We start from the raw sequence: 23,669 nt of genomic DNA on the forward strand, positions 1-23,669 counted from the left end.
AATTATTTCCTTTAGCTTCAGCTGCACATAATACAGAATGTTTTTTCATATAATGAAATAGACTCAGATTCTCACTGCTTGGTTATTTGTCAGCGATTTCTGTCATTACCAGACCTGATTCTATAGTTAGAGGGAGTTTACTGGTGGTTTATTCCTCCCTCTCCACCATCATCCTGCAAAAATACGGAGAACATAGATATGTTGTGCTTTGCAGCAGATGTCAGTGGTGTAAGTAAACAACACTCCAGCTATAGCACCATTTTTTATAATTAGCAACTCCAGCAAAGATGCGTAAAAACCCTGAAAATTAATTGAATTCAGTGGATTAGCATCATCTCACACTGTGTATGTCTGATTATCAACAATTTGCTTTTAAAAGCTCTGTTTTAAACATAATGTTTATTGCATTTTATTCTGCCAAATGGAGTTTGCAACTCAATATGTAGATCTAAAAGCATATGAAGCAGGTTTTACACACATGTTTCAAGTTTAATTTTTAAACCAGAATTGTTACCTGAACAAAAAAGAAAAACAAAAATTAGCTACTATTGGACTTCTAAGTTATATATAGTTTAACTTTGCTTTATCTGTGTTAGGGATCAGCAACAGTGACCCTAAAGCTAATCTGTAGGAAGGGTTACTAGTTTTTACAATTTTTAGATTCATAGAATGTTTTACAATCTGGAATCTCAAACGTTTAAGATAAAATATGAAAACTGATTTCATTAGCAAAGAGAGCCAACAAGCAAAACTTTACACATGAAGTAACAAAAGTAAAGGTTTTAAACTTTGACACTTTGTGTTTGGTTACTATTTCATCAAATGCCAGCGTAGATGTATATTTATTATAGATTTAATCCTTTTTAGTCCACAAATGTGACCTTATTGCTCCTCTGGCATATTGATTTCCTCCATTAGCTCTACTCTTTGGCTCTAATTGTTTTTTATGCTTTCTCCTACTGCTGTGACCTGATTCGACCACAGAGAATCAATATGGTTTCATCTTGCAATATTATATAGTCATCTATTTCCTCTTTTAGGCTCAAATTACATTTCCTCTGTAACCACATACAATGATGGGCATTGGAGAAAAGAAAAAAAAAAAAACACCAACAAATACAAAAGCAAAACAGAGGGAAGAATAAAGATTCAAGGGACAAGAACAAGTTCAGGTAAAAATTGATGATTAAAAGTTTTACAATTGTCTGAGATGAATGCATGTCAGCTTTACACCCTGCACAAGGTCCTGGAGGGGGCTGACTGAGCATATATGTGTTTGTACATGCAGGACTTTTTATGCTTTCTTTAATTGTTTTTTTTTTATTTTTGTTTGTTTGTTTGGTGTGTGTGGGGGGGTGGGCGTGAGGGGCGTGTGTGTGTGTGTGTGATTTTGGAAACTGGCAGGCTGATGGGACACCCCCAACACTTCCCTGTTGCCCAATCATGACATCTGATTCACTCATCCCGAGTGTTGAGCTAGGGGTGTGGGCGGTTTGAACAAATCAAAATGCAGACAAATACATAAAAAATTTGAAAATAAAATACGTAACATAAACAATTTGTAAAATACAACCTAAATGAAAAATATTATGATGAACAAAAACTGCACATGCAATAAAACAACAGAAGTAAAATAAAAATGAAATCAAATATTAAAATCAAAGCCTTGCACAATGACCAAAAGGCAGAGCAAACTGGAGCAGAAGTGGTTTAATTTATAAAAGTATCTTTTTTTTTTTTTTCAAAATTTTATGGAACTACAGAAATGAAATCACCACAACCATCCAATTCTAAAATCAGCCATCTCCAGACTTGTTGTTAATAATAGTTAACAACAAGCCATTCCCATTTCTAACATTGTGTTCCATGAAAAACAAAAGGCCAAAATAGCCTTCTTTATAAAAATTAAAAAAAAATAAGCAATGATCAGTACAAGTGTGACTGATCTGAATGCACTGTCAGAATTACATCAGGTGTAATAGAGGTGTTAAAAAGTTATTTTATGTGCATCAGCAGATGATGTGTGCACACAGATGGCACATTAAAACCAAAACCATTGTAAAAGAATGTCTTTTCCTGACTAGTAATCTTTATGCTCATGAACAAGAGCTTAATAGCTTTGGTTATGTGTTTCCTTCTTTAGCTATTTGTCTTTTTGAGTCGAGGAGAACCAGTCAATCCGTATCTTATACTTTTCTAATCAAATTGTCTTTTTATAAAGCTAAATAGTTTGTTATATGTTTACAATATATAGTACAAAAACAGGAATATAAAAGGAGGATCTAAAAATATAGTGAATGGATGTTTCATGCTTAAAATATGTTTAGAATTTTGGGATCTAAAATGTTAATGATATAAGCACTTATACCGTTGTTTTACAAACTATTGAGAGATCTTGTCTATGTACATTTAGTTTCCTGCCTGAGCGGTTGCCAGGACTGGTGCAGCAGCTCAGAAAGGAATTCAAAACTGCATGGGCAGCCAGTGTAGGGAAGCTAAACTGAAGGAATTGTGTACAAGCTGCAGGGTTTTATCATGTAACTGGTCTGTTCCTTGCGCAGGCAAGACTTTTCACCAGTCTTTCCTGCTGGCCTTGTGAAGTTTATTATGTCAGTCAGATCCAGGGCAGCTGTGGCTACAATGTAGTTTACCAACATGTGAGTTGTTAAATGCAGTGTAAAGCACTTTGGAGTCCTTGGACTTGATAAAGTACTGTTCAAATGCTAGCCATTTATGTTTTCTCAGGTTGCTTAAACTGACAAAAGCTGGAACTGACAACTGTCCTGATCTGTCACATGTAACATCTCTGTCCACTTTAACTTTAAAATGTCTCATTGTTGGTTTTCAAAATCCATATCAACTGGGAAGCTTCAGCTGTGCTAACATATAACATCACATCAGTCTTAGTCTCATTCAGCTATTAAAAATCTGAGAACCATTCCGGCCTTAAAGACATTTTTGTCAATGACACTTTACACATTTGTACAATATTTAAAAATATTTATCTGATTACCCATAACACAACATGGAAATGACACACCGTGCTTTGCCTGTATGCAGCCAAAAGGTACAAAATACAGTACAAAGCAGGGGAGGGGCTAAAACTGAGCCCTGTGGGACCCCGCATGAAAGAAGAGCAGCGTAGGATAAGTGGTCCCTCAGGCTGACACAGAAAGTTTGCTCTGCCAAGTTGACTGCACCAATCTAGTACTGAGTCCCTGATGCCCACCCACTGCTCCAAACTAGAGAGTAAAAACAAGGTAAGAAAAAAGAAGAATTAGATCACAGAGAAAAGCAAAACTCTGGTAAAAGGACAAGAGTGGAGAAGAAAATAAAGAATCAGGGAATATAAATTAAGCTTATGAAAGCAAAAACAACACGAGGAATGGGTGGAGGACCTCACAAGACTGATTCAAAGTGAAGAGGATATGACACAAAAAAGAAAGTAATGGAAAAATTAGAAGAATCTAATTTGGGAATATCAGATCAAATTAAAAAATCATAAAGGGTAGAAAAACATTCGTAGGAAAATTCAAGATTAAGAAAAAGGAAAGATGCAAGTTGAATGTGGACTTGAAGAGATCGAAGACTAGAAAACTAAATGAAGTATGGAAATAAGTAGTGATGGAAGGTGAAAAACAATAATGAAAAATAGGATGAAGAAATGAAGCAACAATATTGCAGGAAAGTATGTAAATGTACATGGACAAGGGGAGAAAGGGATGAAATAACTGATAAAATATAATATAAACACAAAGTAGAGAAGAAAAAAAAAAACTAACCAGGTAAACAAGGGGGACATGCAAAGGAAGGAAACAAAATTATGGATAAAATGGGAGAAGAGCAGACAAACAACTTAAATAAACGTGGACGAGGAAATGGGTTAAAGTGATGAAACCTTTGGGGGAAAGAAGGCAGAGAAAAGCAACCTGCTGCAACTGTGTCATCTGCTTCAAAACAAGCCCTGATAATATTTTTCATTTATTGTTCCCAGAAATATTGTGTGGCAATGAATATAATCATTTTGCCCCGAATTTCAATTTACTGCTGTAATGCGATGCAACAGCGCTATAAGCAGAGTGTCATAAACGCCTTCCTCAGAGTGCGTTTGATATTCCTTGTACACTGCAGCCACACATCGGAGTTTGTTTCCATTGAAATGTGATTGGGTGACGCCTCGCTTCAGGGAACAACGTGAGAATTCACCAGTCAATTTCCTGAAGTGGAATCCAATAAACTGAAAAAAAAAAAGACTGAGAAGAGATGATTTCTAAGCATTGCTGACGGGTTGGTAAGACACTAAGAGCCTGTAGCCGCAAATGTATGTGCAGACAATGAAAACTGTTCAGAGTTTAACTGAAAATCAGATTTTAGATCCAAAGCATCCACATTTCATATCATCTGGTGGAGATGGTGTATTTGAAAGCCTGATCTATCCGTGGAGACTGACTTTATAGTTTTCAGAAAGGCCATGTTTAGGTTTTTTCATGTTTTTTAGACTTTGCCACAACATTAACTTTTACCTGTGATGGCGTTTGATTTGCTTCAATTAATAAATTCATACCTCTCATCAGGTGTTTTTTTCCAGGCCTTAAAATCATCAGTTATCAAACCACTGCTGAAATCTGGACAAGTTGCTGTTGCTATTGATGTCTTTCAGTCCGAACGCTGTGCTCACCACAAACCTGAGACTGCCTATGTCAAAGTGTTAACTGATCTCTGAATGTAAACTGTGGAAGAACCACATTACTGATTCTGCTGGACCACAAAACCAACATGGACATAATTATTTCTGGACCAAAGGAGGAGCAATCAAGAGTCACCACACCGCATCACCTTTTACAGACACAGAGAAGCAGCATTCAGCTTCTATGCACCACAAATGTGGAACAAACTTCCAGAGAACTGCAGAAAAGCTGAAACACTGAGTTCCTTTAAATCAATACTAACAACTGTCTCTGTTACAGCTTTAAGCTGTAGTAGAGACATTGGAGTAGTGTGACATTTACACTAATACCTCATCTTTTAACTGTATTTTAGTTTTATTAGCTTTTTTTAAATTTGAAGGGAGGATGGGGGAAGAGGGATTTGTATAATCCCCAAATGAGCCAAAATATTGTAGATGTTTTAAATATGTTAGTTATTGTGTTATCAGTCTATATAATGGCAACTGATAAAGTTGTACACTGCCCATGCTCCCAGCCTACATTAGTGGGAAAAAAAGACGCACTCATAATCTTTCTTCGACTGAATGGATTTTATTGTAAAGCTATAAGGAAGGAGTAATTACAAGATATTTCTTTGATTTGCTCAGCAAAAATAAAATACCACATTTTTTATTCAAACATGCCAATAGAAAGAGAACAGATGAGGATCAAACACATCACCAAACGTCCTCTAAGAAAATCAAAAGACATCAAAAACAAGAGATCAGTTTCAGAAAAGTAACAATGTTCCAGAACGAAAATGGAAAAATTAGGAGTGGATGAATGATTGGAGGAGGAGGAACGCTGTCTTCCTCCGCTCTGAGCCTTACTCCTCTCTCCTACGTTACAATAGATCCTACGGTACTTTAGATGATATATTCCTACAGGTTCTGGATTCCTTCACGGTTTTGAATATATATAGTTTCTCATCTTCATCTTTTAAAAACCTACACTTGCATGTACATAAAACTGTACAAAAAAACAAGGCATCACTAGCAGTTTTTTTTCCCCTATATAAATATAACCAACCAACATGTAGGTTACAAATGTGGACTTCATGTAAAGACAAAAATTATTCAATATTCTTTTCTGCACTTTTTTTTTCTAATTGAAAAAAAAATATATTTTTTTGCTATACTGTAAAATTTCCATGCTATTAAGACCAAAATTTGCGTTTTTCTATACAAATTTGGACATAAAACCCAATAAATCACTGAAGGAATTTGTGCCAAAGACCAATTTTATGAAGATTTTTAGTTTCTTAGTAGTAACATATAAATCTGGGCGCCACACCCTGAGCTCCATAAAATCACATAGAAATCACATGACAACTTTGCTGTTTTTCTTAAATTTGCAAATTATAACCTCAAATATTTAGGAACAATACCACATATACAGGGTGCCTTGCAAAAGTATTAATCCTTCTTTTCATATTTTGTAATGCTAGAGCCAAAACATTTAACCGGTAGAATGGGATTTTATATCAGACCAACATGATAGAGAACAATTTTGAAAAGCAGTGAAAAAGACAGGTGATCTTATTTCTAAATAACAATATTTGTCTTTTTCTTGGTGTTCAGATGATTTCATTTGTGAAAAAAATCATCTGTCTTTTTATTGGTCTTCAAAATTGTGCACAAATTGTGTTGGTCTGTGAAATCCCTGCCTTTACATAGTTCTATTTTTATATCGTTTGAGTTTTATTTTTGCTTACAGACGGAACCACTATAAGTTTGTTTCAATTTCTCAGAAATGCAGTAAAAACTGAGTTTTAGTTGTTATATGACTAAATTCAACGTCTGTGAGAATAAACTTTGGATAGACTGTTCTATGTCCTGGATGGCAAAAATAAGCTGGTTGAACCAGTCTGTCTTTGTCATGTCTTCCAAATTTAGTTACTCATTTATGCTGAGTTGAGAAATGAAAAACTGGTAGCAAACTTGCCCGCTTTGGGTGGGTGGGGGCAGCTGGGGGGGAATAACAACTTATCATTCACACATCAGGTTAAACAAAAAAAAAAACAATCACTTATTTCCATATTGTATGTCTATAACAGTGTCGATTCCATATCATTGATAAACAACTGTGACAATAACAGAAATGTATCATATTTATAAAGTCGGCATGTCTTCATGCTCCAGCTGAGGTCTCACTTCCAGAGACTCCAGCTTTGGTATAATACACAATCCCCAAAAACTGCAAACCAAACTTTATTCCAAGATTCATGTAGAGCGATCTGTGTAGAGCTGCATTTGAGTCATCACTGGACGTTTGCACTGACAAAATTCAACCTCGTCAAAGCTGTAGATCTGAGCAACACTACTAATGAAAAGGTTCTTTTCAAACCTTAAAAAGACTTAAGAAGGACAAAATTTACTTGACATCCAATGAAAACTTTTTTGTATTCTAAAAGGTTAAAATTGGGTTCAATGGATTATGTAGAGCAGAGCAAGCAGAAGGTTTTCAGAGAGAAACGGTCATATGTAATGCTAAACACTTTAACTTAACTAAAAAGAAGTAATAAGTAAAGTAATCCCGGAAAACAAGAAAAAAAAAAACAAGCAGATCAGTCCATTTTTAAATCAAAGGAAGAAGCCAATACATCTCAATCATAGTTAGTTTGACTGCACATTATATGTTGCTTACGATAAAAGGTATATTTCACCTTGTAAAATAAAGTCTTCCTTAGAAATGGAGGCAAATCACGGTGAACTAAACAGTACCAGAGGCAATATGTGGCAAGACAATAACACAACATGTGTCGCATTAACTTGAATGAATTGTTTGTTATTGTTCATCTTATTTTTGATCGTGTGAAGGATTTATTTTGGCTTTAAAATGTGAGCGATCAGATCTCAGTTCGCTCCTTTACATGTAAATAAATATATGATGACGTTGCTTCGCTGTGTTATTATCACTCAATTACACAAATAATTGCACAACTATAAAACTGCAGAGCGCACATTTTTGCATTGCAACAATTTATCATAAGGAAACCAAAGGATTAACAAAAACTGAACAGCTATTTATTAAGTGGGAAAAGAAATTACATGACAGTTTGAGAATATTTTTGTTTACAGTGTCAGTAGTTTTGATTTCATTTCTTTGCCTTCCTGAATTTCTGTAGTTTGTGTTTTTCATACCCAAATTTCTCATTTTCTGTACACACTTTAACAATCGATACATTGAAGTAATTTTCTCCAATCCATTTCAATCTATTGCAAGGAAAGGCTGGTAAGAAGTACAATTGAGACAAAAATGATGCATACTCCTATTAGATTTAGGTTTGGTTTTCATTCAGCTAACATGTTTCTGATATGAAATAAGAAAGGCATCTATCAAAATATATTGTAGGTATTCAAAGCAAGTATTCATTTTGAGAAGAATGTTTTTAATTCTTCTTTGTTACACAAAAGTGTGTTCAAAGTAAAAAAAGCATTTTGAGTACCTAGTACAAAATGTACTTTGAGGAACCAGAGTGGCTGGAAATTTAAATGTGTTGTAATGATACATGTTTAAGGTTTACAAAAACATCACAGGCTGAGAGTTTAATGAATCTACTCTTTCACAAATAATAACCTGTTTTAAGTAATATAAAACTATTCTGTCCAGCAGATAAAAGCGCCTGAAAAGATTTTCAGTCTGAGGGTGTCTGGGTTGTCCCTTAGAGGAAGGAAGAGGAACCTCAATCAATTAGAGAGTTTTAAAGTACAGTCGCTGTTCCTTCTCACTGAGAGGAGCCAGTAGAGGTGGCTCAGGCGTCTGGTCGGGGCATCTGGTTGACTCCTTGGTCAGGATTTCCAGGCACGTCCCACAGACACCTAGAGGAATGTCCAGACATTGGAGGGACTATGTTGGCTTGCGAATGCCTTGGGATCCCCTCTGTTCCCAAGTGGCTGGAGAAATGGAAGTCTGGGCCTTTATTCTTAAACTGCTGCCTCCATGACTCAACCTCGGATTAAGCGGAAGGTGATGGATTAATGGATGGAAAGGCCTTTTCAGACTTATTGTCACAAATTTGCAAAAAAAGAAAAAAAAAGTATTTTCACATGACTATTTTCATTGGAATACATCCTTTGTATTTATGTTCTTTAATAGATTAAATATTTTGTATAATTATTGTTTAACTGCTCAGAGGCATCGTCACATTTAAATGTTCAATTGCATTGCTCCTCTGTCAGTTGGTAAACCTTCTGTTGCTCGTCACCCTTCTTCAATCTGCTAAGACGTTTGTTGATTCACAAGTAAAACTTCTGCTGACTAAATGGAAGTTTAGTAAAAGCAATGCAAATATTAAGCCATTATCCAGGACTTTTTCTCCTGATGAAAAAATAAAAAAATCAATGCAATTTCTGTGCATTAATCATGAAGTGTTTTTTTCCTGTGTCTAACATGTTCAGCGGAGCAAACGTCCCATTTATACAAATCGCGAATGGAACGAGGAAAATCAACTGGCTCCCAACTGAATCTCAGACAGCTGGGAGAGAAAACATTGAATTTACTGCGTCAGAAACGTCACCAACAGATCCATAACAACACCGGCTGACAGGGTAGAGATGAAAAGTGTAATAATCGACTCGGAAGGTGAGAAAAATTATCTTTACATGACCCAAAATATGACGTAAGGAGAATTAGTTTGGTAAAGATACAAACAGAACGGCTGAATAATCAGAATTATATCTCCTGAACCTTAAAAATACAAGGGGGAAAAAACCCAGTTGATGTCTGATGCCCAGAGTCATAAGAAATCTTTTCTTTTAGAAAACTGTGCAAAATACCCACAATTGTATTTTATCCAGTGGTTTTTGTACAATTTTAGATGTCTAAAGCTTTAAAAAATGAAATAAGAAAGGATTTTCACAAAATATTTATGCATTTATGTCATACTTGTTGAAAGAATCAGCAATACATTTCAGTTAATACTGAATTAAGAGTAAAATAGGAGGATTGTAATGCTATTTTGCAATAAGAGCTGCAGCTTGGTTTGAGAAGAAGCACACACTGAATTTGTTTTTAATATAAATTAACTGTAGTAAATGATAGATAATAGTGTGTATAATGGTACATTTTATTGTCAGGTCTGACTGAGGGTACTTGTTACTTTTACAAATTGTTTTTCCACCTTGAATGAAGAGCTCCAAAGAGATTATTTTCTCTGATTTGATATGAGTTGGTGCATATCCCAAGTCCACCTGAATATTTCGGCAAACAGAGTATCTGAATTTCAACACAGAGGAAATGTCAGAAATATCAATTTCTGTCACTGCGAAGTGGATATGAAATGTTCATGCAAAGCGACCAGCTCCCATCCTTCTTCCTGAGCACCCCTACACACCCACACACACCCCCACAGAGACTGTCAAAGTGTGTGACAGTAGGTCTCCTGGGGGCTGTCAGGTAGGTCGGGAGGCTGGAGGCTGTGACGGGGGGTTTAGGTTTTCCTCCAGGGAGCAGGAAATGTTTGCTGACACTTTGGATCCTTCAAATGGCCACAGAAACGCGGTAGCAGTCAAAGCGTTTGGACACCGGTTTACTTTTTTCATTACCTTGTCTAAATATTTGACTGTTACTGCATATGCTGGGTATAAAGTTTCTTTTTTATATTATTATTCTCCGTACTTGATACATGTTTCTGAGTGAAATATCACCCAAAACACTTTCTTTTTCCTTTTACTCTTGATTTTGAAGTTCTGTCTAGTCGAATTTCTTCTATGATTTCATTTTTTTCTTTTGCCAAATTGTCGAAACATCTGTGTAGTGTTCTCAAGACACAGCTAAGGGCTCCTGCTGCAGTCATACAGGATAAAAAACAGAAGAAGAAATGTGAATCAAAGTCACGAAAAGAAACAAATAGCTATATTCTCAGCACGGTAGCTGTTCCTCTTTACTTGGTTTTATTAAATCTGACAGTCTGACTGCACAGTCATACCAGTTTGAATTAAATGTTTATGAAGGTCATTTTTACTTTTTGTTTCGTCTATTTAGAGCTACCTTTGAAAGGCTGGAACATCATTCATTTTAATCTGAATTCCACCTTGTCATTATTTTCTTTATTACAGCACTGCATTGTAATAGTGTTTTTGATTGTTTGACATTGATTCTTATTTATCTAAAGGGCTTTGATTTGTCCTATTGCTGAAATGCCCTAGACAAATAAACTTGCCCAGTTTATCCTCATTATAATTAACACAACTGCCTTTTACCTTGTTCCTAAAAAATGTGACCACTATGTGGCCTACACAGTTCAGATCACTTGAGGTCATTTTTTCCATGTTTAGTTTTATTTGACTTTTTTTTTGTGTGTGTGTGACATTTGTTTTTTGTTGCCTTCTGTTTTTATGAGAATCACTTCTTTGTTGCCTTTGCTGTGTTTGCACAATTTTTTGGTAAACAAATATTGATCACATTATCCATGAGCTGTAACAAAATATTTCTTGACATTAGGCTTTATCTACATTTCATGAGCAAACTTTACTGTAAGTATTTTTGTCACAAGAAATTAAACAACTATGCTTTAACTGACAAATTAGGGAGTAATATGTATCTTTACTGTGAGCTAAAATAGCAATGCCTTCCTTCATGACAGGACTGTTTTTCCATCATGATATTGTGTTATTTGTGTTTTAGCTCACTCATGTCCAATCTTTTATGAATTGAAAAACTAGGAGGAAGACTGATTGGATCAATCCTTTTGATGATGCCAATCAGACCGATTGAATTGTTAATAATGCAAATGTAATGTACATAGAGGAGGAAACTAACTTCAGTCTACCAGTTTGGAAGAGCTCAATGAGTCCCAACCCAAATCTTTCATCTAGGCTTAATTAAGCTTATCTGCACTAAAAAGTGGTTTAAGAACTTAAACCTATTCATGTCTATAATAAGCAAACTAATCTCTTAGTGAGTGTGTGCACAAACACCAAAGCACTGTTTGCTCTTGACGTAAAACTAACGTTGCAGAGTTCACCAAAGATTGCCAGAGGTTACCAGAGGGTTGTTGTTTTCTTCAAGGGTTAATTGGTGCCAAAAGGTTGAGGCTAAGCTGATGCTACAAGACCTCTAGACCTTTCTCTGCATCCTTACACCACACACCGCACTCAGCACAACACAGGCCAACTGGGACTCTGACCACGCACCCAAGCAGCCGATGGACGTAGCAGAGGAGCAGGAAGACAGAGACTGAAGGTGGACCGCCACGATATGCCTGTAAATAATCAATCAGACCGTTGAGCTCAGGCGTTAAATCACCACAGGCGCATGCAGCACTCATGAGCTCTAAATCTCTTCTGCGGGTAGGACTGAGCGGCAGCTGAATGACTGTTGATGTATGTGTGTCGTTGTATGAGCATATTTACTGAACGGGCAGATATGTCGAGAATAAATCAAACTTTATTCAGAGGCTGAATCATGAGAACAACTGCAGAAGAGCCCACACGTCAAGCTTTACCTCAAGTTGAACCAAATATAAAACACACCACAAAGCAATTAGCTGTCTGATATGTAACGGATGATTGTACATTGGAGATAAAAACACAGAGTTAGAGAGAAGCAATCTAAGATGCTCCATCAAGCTGTTTGCCTCATGAAATGAGACATTAACCCTGCCTGACCCAGCTGATGACCCTAATTTGTAATCAGTTTACTTCCAAAGACTTTCAGCTTGTTTATATTGCTTTGGTGTGGTGCTCTGACTGTGAAGGCTAGAAGTGCTGAGTGCAAAGAAACCAAACTAATGAGTCAGTTACACTCCTGTTCACTTGAGAAAGACATTGATCTCACCTTGTGGATATGATAAACAGGCATGTTTAACTTAAATGGTACAAAATGCATGATTGTGCATTTTAAATGTATTAAATAGCAACTATAACCAGTCCTGGGGATCGCAATTGGAGTCTAACACAATGAGATGCAGCAGGTACTTTGACGAGTCTAAAAATATAACATGTTTTAGTCAGAAACAATGCCGCCTTTGTGTTGGACACACTGCGTGAGGTGTAAGCAGTTGTGCACTGTGGAATAATTATCAGCTCAGGTCAATAATCAGCTGCCCAGATGCACACTGGACATCGAGGACCACAATATCAGGCCTGCTGCCCTCTCGATAAAGAGTGGATACCGTCCTCAGTTTTTAACTTTGATGGAGGTTTTTAAATAAGCGAGATGTTTTTGAAGTTAGAAATGCTTTTGCATTCTTTTTTATTGGCTGATCTTGTGTTTTTCTTTAAGGAAATGGTGTATACAGTAAAGTGAAGCAAATTCACTTCTTTTTTTGCAGATTTAGATGTTCATTAGCTTTAAACTCTTAAGATTTTTCTAAGATTCAAATGTTTTTATTTACTTTTATTTGTGTCTGCAAAAGAAAATACTTTGAAAATGTCAGCACTTGACTCAGTATATTTAATATTAAAAGCTAAACTATCTCAGAGAGCAGGCTAATCAATATCCTCTTTCCATCCTCTTCTGCTAGTCTCCATCAGTTCAGGTGAAATCTCACATTATTTTCAGCAGCCATGAGAATAAGACCTGAAATGACTGAACCTCCACATCAACTCCCTTTTCCTCACGCAAATTATCACTGGTCATATGCAGAGCCTCAGGTTGTAATTAGACATTCTCTGCGGAGCTCCATGTGTGGGGGAGTGGAAGTGTTAGTGGACGAAAGCCCATTCAGATGTCATTAATCCTGCATTTCTGTGTGGCCGGAGCACAACAACAACTGTCTGCCACATTCCCCAGCTGCCCCCCCGCCCACCTCACACAGCAAACTGGCTTAATAAATACTCCTGCTAAACATGGAGCAACTCGGCCTCACGCAGAGGTGGGAAAGAATTGGAAACTAACGAGCGGCGACAATGACCCAAGGGCTCTTCTTTCGAGTTAACAAACACAGCAGGGAGACGTTCTCTAAAGTCAAACACTCAGGAGTGAGAACAGCTGCAGTGGACAGTATCAACAGGAAACAGCTGCTTCAGAAACAAACAAAACAGTCTTCATGAACACTGTGGTTAACATATTCTAGCTGCAGGAGCTTCACGACTGATGTTTGCGCAACCATCTGAGACCAGCTGGACTTTCTGATAAATACTCAGCTTTTTCTTTTTGTGTGTGTTTCTTGTTTGTTTGTGTTTGTACCAAAACTGGAACATAACTTGGTAATCATTGAAGTTTGACTGAAAATCTGTGTTTTCTTACCCCAATGCTGTGTAACCAGTATTGGGGTGATGATATGCAGTGATGATTTTCGACTTCACATCTGCTCCGTAGAGGATGGACCTTTATGATTTTTTTTGTTTTATTCAATTCATTTACAATGGGACATTTCAACTTTTAATTATAGTTATAAGAAATGAAGAAAATGCCAAGACCCAGCATATTTCCTGCAGCTCAATTGTAACAAAGTTGGGTTTAACCACAAATGGCTTCCATTTTGGAATTTTATACCTTGAGAAAATCAAAATGTATGATTATAAATAATTATAAATAATGTGGAGTTTGTTGTGGGTATTCCTTAATTCGAGGTTTAAATTTAAATAATTTTAGAACCTATAAAGACCAGATACTTTTTAATACATCCTCAAGAATAAAACCCATAGAACCAAAGAAGGCTGTAATAATTTTTACAATTTCTGTATTGTCGTTCTTTCTTCTTAAACATGAACATTGTGTTTTGATGGCAACAGAACTTTCTATCCCAAAACCTTTTTTAGGTTCTCATCAGTAAACATAAAATGGGAATGTAACACATGTTGAAGATTGTGTATTTATATTTAACTGTTAAACAAGTCCATTATAACAATTATCATAATATGGTCAACTACTGAGAACAACATGAGGTTCAGCTTCCTTTTGATAAAAAATAAAAGATGTACTTCCCCGCAGAAGCAGTGTTGAGAAGCTGCAGAGATAAAAAAAACAAACAAAAAAAAAAAAACTGAGACACTCAAACAATAAAAAGTCTTGTGTTTGTAACTTGGCACCGTCGGTGATGCTCAAGAGTCCAGATTCCTGCAGTGTGACACTGAATGCTGTGATGTTGTTACCCTGTGTGTGCCCAGATTTTCAGTTCATCAAAGGGACGATACGTGAAGATCTGCAGACAGCACAACAGCCACAGATCCACACTGAGAGCCACAGCAGTTTCCTCTGTCACTGTTTGTAATATTTACAGCTCTGTACACTAAAAAAAGGATCTGTTCTGCCGAAAAACTAAGATACAACTCCGGTGATTGTGAAACAGCTGCGTTTCTGCAAACGTCTTTTCAATGAGCTGTTTCCGTTATTGAATTCAACTTGACTAGAAAATGTGATTCCTACGGCCTCCGAAGTCAACAAAGACAAAGTAAATAAAATAAAAAAGTTGAGGATAGATAAGATTACACAGTATACTTAAGTACGATTTACAAGAAGTTCTTCCATAGCCCCCATGAAGTTCTAGTTCTTTTTCTGTTCCGACACAGCAACAATGCGTAATGCCACACACAAAAATCTAACTCAAATACGCGAAGAGCTAAATAGTTTCCCATGAAATCATCACAACCATGTGGCATAGTTTACATTCCATCCACAGCAGCTAAAACTGAATTTTCTTCCATTTTCGTTTGTCTATTCTTACATTTGATTGGTTTCTAGAGGGGAGTATCAGCGGTGGCGGCAGTAAGACGGGGCGGGGTGTTCTAAAGCCTTGTTCGGTGATGCAGTTGTAAAAAGGAAGAAGGGTGAGTCGTGCTGCGGCACAGCGAGTTGTAGGCACAGGGGGTGGCTGTGAGGAGGTGGGAGGTGAGGCGATGAGCGGCATCGTGGATCATTGGGGATTTAAAGTTGAGAGCTTGACCCTCACAGGTAGATCTCTCTCTTGGAGGTCTGGCCAGTGGGGGTGGTGGCAGAGTGGTACTCCGCTGCCTGGCTCAGTGGGATCTCCTCGAGGCCACAGTCTTTGCCAGATGAGTCTCCGCTCCCAGGGTAGGCACTGCTGTATGGGGTCATGAACCTCATGCTGGCCACTTTGGAGCTGCTGCCACCAGCGCCACCACCCGTCCCACGTTCCTCCGTCACCATGGGCTTCGGGCTGCCGTTGGCCATCAGGTGCTCCTGTCCGTCCATTTCCTGGTAAGGCACGAAGGTGGAGAGCTTGGGGGCGTTCTTGGAGACCTTACGGTTGGGGGAAGACTGGCCAGGCATCCAGCAGGAGTCAGAGTGGCCAAACTCGGTGCACTCACGGGTGCAGTTACCGGTCATTGCCACGTCTGGAAGGGGCCTGAGGTCTGCAGTAAGACACAAAAAACAGAGAAGTATAAGGATGAGCTACTTAGAAAATTTGGCAAACAAACAGTGGTTGCATGAGATGGAGATGATTCTCGTGTGTCTAAGCAAGAGGAAACGCATTGTAAAAATACTATTACTGCAGTATTACCACTGTATGGTAGTAGGATCCGAGAGAACCCAAATTATATCTCTCATATACTATCAAGACATAGTGATAGTTTTAGTAGTATTCAAAATATTTTTTTAATAGTTACCTACTGCTTGACAGAAAACAGATCTGTCTTCCTGGTCATGAATATTGGCCTTTTAGGTTTTGCAAGAAAACGTGCAATAAATGTTGCTTCTGTGTATAAAAAAAATAAGGACACTGTCAAAGTTTAATGTTGGTGAGAGCACTGATGAAAACATTATCCTTTTTTCCACGCTAAGCTCAAAACGTTTGAAGGAAATTAATTAAATTTATGGTTGTTTTTCAAGTCACTAATAGTTCATAAAGTGCCAGGAATGTTGTTTCATTTAATGCTCAGGGATGGAGACCTAGTGAAACTGGCTGCTGAGCGTGAAACAGGATCAGCTGCCTTTAAGAAGGCAAACAACCTCAGGTTTAATAAGATGTTAATAATGTTACTCTGGAAACTAATTAAAGCAAAAAACAACAACAGTACAAAAAGTGATTATGATTTGATTTGTTTTTACAGTGTTGTATATTTTAAACTTTAAACTGAATTCTCCAGTTTTCACGTGTTTTATTCTTGTTTCCTGAGCTTTAGAAATCCCTTAGGCAGACAGAAAGTGACAGACAGCGAGGCTAAGTTTGCATAAAAAAACCCCATCACAGCTCAGAACCGAAAAAGGTCAGAGATGGAAGCAGAAATATCAATGCGTATGCAGAGAGTAACCTTTCTTCTGTGCGTGACATTAGATCATTCTGTGATACTCCAGGCTAGATACTTGCATGGTGAAGGGATGGGAAGCGGGTGCAGAGAGGAGGCAGGGGGGACTGCAGGTCCGCTTGGGGAATGCTGCTGATTTCTCAAAATACCCACCGCTTCATGTATAATTGACATTCATTGCCTAGATTTTGCTAAAGGAGCTACAGTGGCTTTTCTGTCCGTTTGCCGGTTGACATGTCCGTTCTAATCCAGGGGAGTGCTGAGTGGCCGACACTCCCCTCCCTACATTCTCACGGCTGCTGCTGGCTCAGATTTGGGCTTTTAAGCACTTCCCATGCAAAAGCAAGTTGCTTGCAGAAACTGTTAAGTCATGTGCGAGCCACTGCTTAGTTCAGAGCGCCTGCTTAATAGGTGCTCAGCCTCTGAACATTGTGTCAGCATGAGTCACACGCAATCCTGAGAGCTCCAGATGTAACCCAGCAACAGGTGGGTTCAGCTGGACCACATCCTGCAGGAAATACCTGGGTTTGTAACTTTTAGAGCCTGTTGCACCACCTCCAGAATCAGTTCTACACATGTGTCCTGATCCTGTTCTCAAATATCTTCAGCAGCTCATAGCTATCAGTGGGAGAATGAATCTTCCTGGATGTATTTGCGCTCCAAGATATGCTAGCCTGTGACCCAATCTCGAATATGTGAAACACAATGAATGGACCTATCGTCCTTCAGCAAAGTACTATATTTCTTAATGTTTTCTAAGCAATGTGGTTTTCAATAAAGCTGTCAGAAGAAAGAGTATAATGATCAAGTACACAGGGAAAATACAAGCTGAGAAGTACAATTTTACTCTAAAATCACTGAATAAATTGATCTCTCTTGCGAAGAACATCTTAACATTATAGGATCTCGTCTCAGAAGCTCTTTAGACTTCGTGTTGTAGTCAAGACAACCTAACCCTAGACCAAGACCAAGACCAGAGTGTGTTGACACCGAGAAAAGAACAAGACTTTTATGGTCCAGGACGAAGTCAAGACCAAGACCGCGGGAAGTTGAGAACGAGTCAAGATCAAGATCAGCACCCCGTGCAACATAACACAATAAAATGTGAAATATGATCAAAATTGCTAATCAAATTGATCTGAATGATTCACATTCCCATAAAAACACCTAAATATTAAATACTTAGAGCTGAAATAAATGTAACCAGTATTAAAAGCAGAACAAACTCTTTGTTCTGCTTATCTAAAAAGATAACGCCCTGGGCATTGGCCATATCATTCATGTCAGAAATCACCACTGTCTGCACCATTAAACATAACAATTGAGGCAATGCCCCAATGGTAAACAACGCTCAACTATGAACACTGACCAAAGAGCAACAAGCAAGAAGTAACCAAGCACAAGGCGCTCACCATGACTGTTCTCACCCTCTCTCCCACTGCATGAAGCCAGGCAGCACAATGCTGTAATGTCTACCATCATGGCAGACATTACGAAAACAACCAATGAGCAATGCGCATGCTCTTTCGTTCTTGTGTTTTATTTATTTGCTAATTAAATAAATATCAATAATGAAATAAAATAATGATGGCTACTGCAGTCTATGCAGAGCACTACAATAACAAAGAATGGCTCTCAGTGAGGCTGCAGTCCTATCTTCTTAGTAAAGTATTATTATTATTATTATTATTTCAGAAGACTCGGATCGTGTCGTGAATGTCACATCACTATATTGCAGACTTTTGGACACAGTGTTGTGTCGCATATATGTGACACGTTAGTCAACACCTCCGCACAGCACAGTGACTTTTTTCCATCACAAATGCTTGTGTCTCTGCACAGCTAGCTTTGCTAACATCACGTTAACAGAGCTTACATTTCTTTGAGCTTCTTTTCTAAGTGACGAAAAAAGTTAGACGTAGTCCAAACCGTCTATGAAAGCGAAGCGCTGCTGAATTAGCTGTCGCCATCAGGTTTCTTATGATTTAGGCAGCGCAATTCTATTACTGACGATTAGACAGACATCTTCTGCCTCTCAAAGTAACCCACTGCGCATGTCTCAGAGCCCCGCGTACGAGTGAAAGGTGGGGGCAGAAATGCGTAATTGGTAAGTCACATTATCGCTTGGATTTTAATTGGTGCGTTTTGCATCCAGTGAAAACAAACATGTTAACAAATAAACTGGACAGTATGCTGTAAATTTAGTGATATTTCCACAGTTGCGGTCTTCAAAATCCCGAGTCCTCAGCGCCCCAGACCAAGACAAGACCAAGACCAAATGCGGTGGAGTCTGAGACGAGACCATCAAAAAATGGTCTGGAGACCAAGACCGGTCTCTAGTACTACAACACTGTTAAGACTATCTATATCATATCACTAACCTTCTGACTTTTTTGCCATATATTGTGTTTCTCCACCAACTGATGTGAATGTGTAAGATCTGATGTGATCGAGTCTTTGCAACTGCAACACAGGGATGTCTTGATTTAATCAAAGACTAATCCAATAGTGGTCGTGTTTCTCTTAATTAAACACAAGAACTAACTGATCACAGCCTTAGATAAAGCTGATTCTAATGCCTGATAGTAGGGAAGGGTTTGGGCAGTGTGGGCCGGAGTCACTATGAGAGATCAATACTGGTCTTTCTGTGGCACTGCTTGGGCATTCTGCATCAACTGCTGTGGATTTTACGTAAACTGATTAAATGCCGCTGACTCGACTGTTGTCAGCTTATTATTGTGCCTTTGTTGCCTCTGAATTAAATTCAGAATTTAACTTAATGGGCTTGAACTACTTTAAAGTTTGTTATCCTGCCTTTGTAGAGTGGAGCTGTTAATTTTCTAACTGACGATTTCCCATCAGCTTCATGTTAAAGTATGGAAGTACACCACAGTGGGACGAGTCTTCATAGAAATGGCCAAAGAGGATTTTCAGTACGGCACAGAAATCAAAGCTGTCCTTATTTTACATATGAGAGGTCACTTGGGATTTTGGAGATTATCTTTGACCCTCACCAAAGCTAAATGTTCAGCATAACAGTGTTCTTCCGAGTATATGACGCCTTTTATATTTGTGGTCTCATTCTCTTAGGAGCACTTCAAATATTTTTTTGGCTCAACAACCCCTGAAGCTCTGAAAGTAGTCAAATTATCTCAAGGTTGTTCCTGCCAAAAAACTAGTGCTGGGCGTTTAACATTAATGTCTGGCATTTATCAAGTCTCTATTTGTGCTGTTCAGCATAGAAAAATATAGAGTACAGGGACATCACAGCTTGGAGTGGGATTACGAGGAACAGAATGTAGGTCTTGGTTACATTTTTATCAGCTCAAAATTTTGCCAAAACATTTTGATCATTTACAGAAAGACAAGTCAACTGTAATTAACACAGAGGCACCACATTTTTAACATATGGTCCAAGTGTTCTGAACCAACAAGTCCACTTCTGCAAATTTAGACATCACACAATTATAGTATGCACAAGGTGTCTGCATTAACTCAATTCACGTGACTTGGGTCAAGTCAGACTGCAGTATTGTTATTATGGCTTTAGACTTGACTTGAAAAATGATACTTGTGAATTGGCTTGGAGTTTTACACCAATGATTTGAGACGTGAATTGGACTTGAACCTGTTTACTTGAAAAGACTTGATATTCTGCCCAGTTTAAAACTGATATTATTGAAAATGTGTGCACCATTAATTCACTTCAGTTATTCCATATTAACAAACATACATCCACTCTTTGTTTTTTCCACTCTGTGTGTGAGCTGATGCGCAGCCAATCAAATATATATATTTTTTACATAGCTCACGACAAATCTGCTCCCAACTACGAATTTGTATCTTTGAAGACATCTGTGTCAGTAAATTGTATTGAGAATAAAAAGGTAGTTTACTGTGGTCAGTGCATTGAGTCTGAACGTGGTGTTCTGCTTTTGTATTTTTCACAGAATGTTTACTCTCTTACAAATAATGCGATTGTGTTAAATAATATTTTGTCTAATAAATCTTTCCATTCACTCATGCAGTCAGGTTCTACTTATCTGTGGTAGGGTCATGTAAGCTAAAAGGTCCTGGATGGATCCATATGAATGCCTCTTGCCTCCCAGATTGTTCTTTGTTTGCTCCTCTAGCCAAATCTATATCTCACTCTCATATGTAAGGGTTGGAGAACCATCATGATTGTCAACATAACCCCCATCCATCTGTCCTACTCCTGAGCCATCCTGCCATCACTTGTGAGCAAGATAACACAATTTCTAAACTGCTCCATTCAACCTTATTCCACCTTATTAAAATTGGATTGGAGCCAGGTTTGGAAAACTGTGTGCAAGTAAATCAAAAATGTTTCTGCTAGCTCTTTTCAACTTGTGTGAGATGCTCATATGCTCTGATTACATTCCCTTCATCAGCAGTGTAGGCCATTCATGCACTCTACCACTCTGTCTGACCAAGTCAGACAACTAAACTACAAACACTCTGTATTCATTCTTGCTTTACGTTCTTAGGGGAATGTTCCAGGTTTTCAGTCTCTTATTTTTAAGTGCAAAAAGTGCATGTTTTTAAATGCACTTTAAAACATGCACTTTAAAACATCGGTTCTAAAGGCCTTTATTTGAGAGTGGTCAGACAGGAAAGTGGGTTGTGAGAGAGAGGAAAGACGAGCAGCAAACGTCATTGGGTCGGGATTCAAACCCGTGACGGCCGTGTCGAGGACTAATGCCTCCATTTAGGGGTAGCAGACTCTACGGCTGATCCACCGTAGCAAACCCAAAAATGCATACCTTAGCCAGGGTGCCACTGCATTGCTGAGAGGTGAGCAAATATGTCTCCTGAATCTTTTCTATATCCCAATTTATTGTGATGACAAAAGGCTGTTTTAGAATTTTGGAAGATCAAGCTAACAAGAAAACATGATGGATTATAATATGTTTAAAAGTCATCATTCACAAGATTTGTCAACCTCCCAGAGCTGTTTTGGCTACAGGGTGGACTGGAGATCAGAATGATTTTTGCTCTACACTGCACATTTAGGTTTGTAGGCGTGATGATGACAACTGCAGTTAACAATCCAAACACCCCAGGGCAACAAACATCACAAAACACTTATCAGCTTAAAAAGCTCCCCTGAAGCAGCAACTATGCTTCTCCAGCCATGCCAAGGCCTTCAACTTTCTTGTGTGCACTCTGGGAAGTTTTAAAAGTTCTGCGGTAACCCCTGGAGGACAAGACACGTTACAGTTTTGCCTTCTCTCTACAGCACTCTAACCTGGCAACGATGCTTTCACAAAACTCAAATGCCAAATTCAAGGTTGCACTATTAGTAGGGCCTTTTTAAAATGGAGTAGCCCTCCAGAGTTTTTTTTTTCTACCCACCTTATCAATACTGCTGAGCTGCAGTTAACCTCAGGGACCCTCACTCACCCTGCTGGCCTCTCTCTCTCTGTGCATAATACACTCCGCTACCTTGGTCACCATTTTCTGGTCAAACTAATTAGATTTCAGAGTCTCCGCTTGGGAAGATGTCAGTGGTATGAAATGGAAATAATTTCCAGATGAGTATCTGACATTTTACGCTGTCGACTAGAGTAAAGAGCCAAGGCGGATTGGCTCTCTCATCCTTCTCCTCTTCTTCCTCCTCTTTTCCGCTCCATCACTTTATTCGCAGAGATATGCTAAATCCTCAAGCTTCCCCTCTCGCCGCTCAATCCGTGGTGATAAATGGAAGTGAATGTACACAAAAGAGAGCTTCTCTTCTCTCGCTTCTGCTTGAAGTGTTAATGTGTTTAATTACTTTGAAGCTGGGTTTTCTGCATACATATATGTGTGTATGTGTGTGAGAGAGCGAGTCTGTGTTGCATCAAATTCTACAGGAAAACCTTCAATTAAAGCCTTTTCTCTGTCTATGACAATGGCTTCAATTTATCTTACAGGAACAATAGAGGACTGAGAGGAGGTGTAGCTCCTCTGAACGCTGAAAGACATGCAGGAGAAAGACGCGCTATAGCTTCCTCTGCTGCAATCAGTGCCCACACACCTTCGCTTTTAGAAGTTCAGTGGCTTAGACTCATTTCCTGAGGGCTATAACTACGATGTTTTGGAAAAACTAAATATACAATATACGGCATTTTGATTCTTGATGTGCAAATAAAGTTGAAAACAGTGTCTTTTGATTCTTACCCAGTTATTTGAAAGGGCCATTAGACATGATTGTCAGCAACTATGTGGTTTAACAAGTTATAAAATCTGCTGTTTGTTAGGCTTGGTTAGGATGAAAAAATAAGCAAGATTTTTTTTTTCTTTTTTATTGTTTCTACAGCAGAAATAATACAATTAAGAATATGTCCTAACCTCCAAACATATTAATAACAAAATATCTGTGAACTGGCACTTCTCATTACTGGATTTGAGTTCAGTTGAGCATGATATATTGGTTTTTATCTTGCAAGCACAGTTCATTCTTTGTTTGTGCCATTTGATGATATTTTTTATTGTTTGCTGAGTTAACACATTCTGATTTATATTTTATAGCATGAACAGCAATTTACTTTACTTAAATCAAATGCTAGAGTCTGCCCCTCACAGATTTAAACAGAATAGAAAGAGTAGAGTAGAATAGAAGAGAATATACTTTCTTGATCCCCAAGGGGAAATTGTTTATTTGTTGACAAGCTACTCCATCTGAGGTGTGAAAATCATGCCACTTAATTTCTTAATCCAGGCTAATGTTACGTTCCATACCTCGGTGACAGTGACGTCTCATATTCAAGTTGTACTGTGGTCACAGTGCAACTGAGTAAACCAGCAA

At 38.1% G+C, this 23,669-nt stretch overlaps 1 protein-coding gene across 3 annotated transcripts in view; it reads right to left on the reverse strand.

The window, feature by feature from the left end:
* Positions 1 to 5,238: 5,238 nt before the first annotated feature.
* LOC114139260 (protocadherin-1-like) overlaps positions 5,239 to 23,669 on the reverse strand; it is a 198,278-nt gene continuing 179,847 nt past the window's right edge. For all 3 annotated transcript variants that reach the window (XM_028009074.1, XM_028009072.1, XM_028009075.1), the window contains one exon: positions 5,239 to 15,967. In XM_028009074.1, the coding sequence (XP_027864875.1) occupies positions 15,540 to 15,967 (428 nt within the window). In that variant the 3' untranslated portion in view covers positions 5,239 to 15,539. The remainder of the gene's footprint in view (positions 15,968 to 23,669) is intronic.

This window comes from Xiphophorus couchianus, chromosome 23, assembly GCF_001444195.1.
Source record: "Xiphophorus couchianus chromosome 23, X_couchianus-1.0, whole genome shotgun sequence".
NCBI lineage: Eukaryota > Metazoa > Chordata > Actinopteri > Cyprinodontiformes > Poeciliidae > Xiphophorus > Xiphophorus couchianus.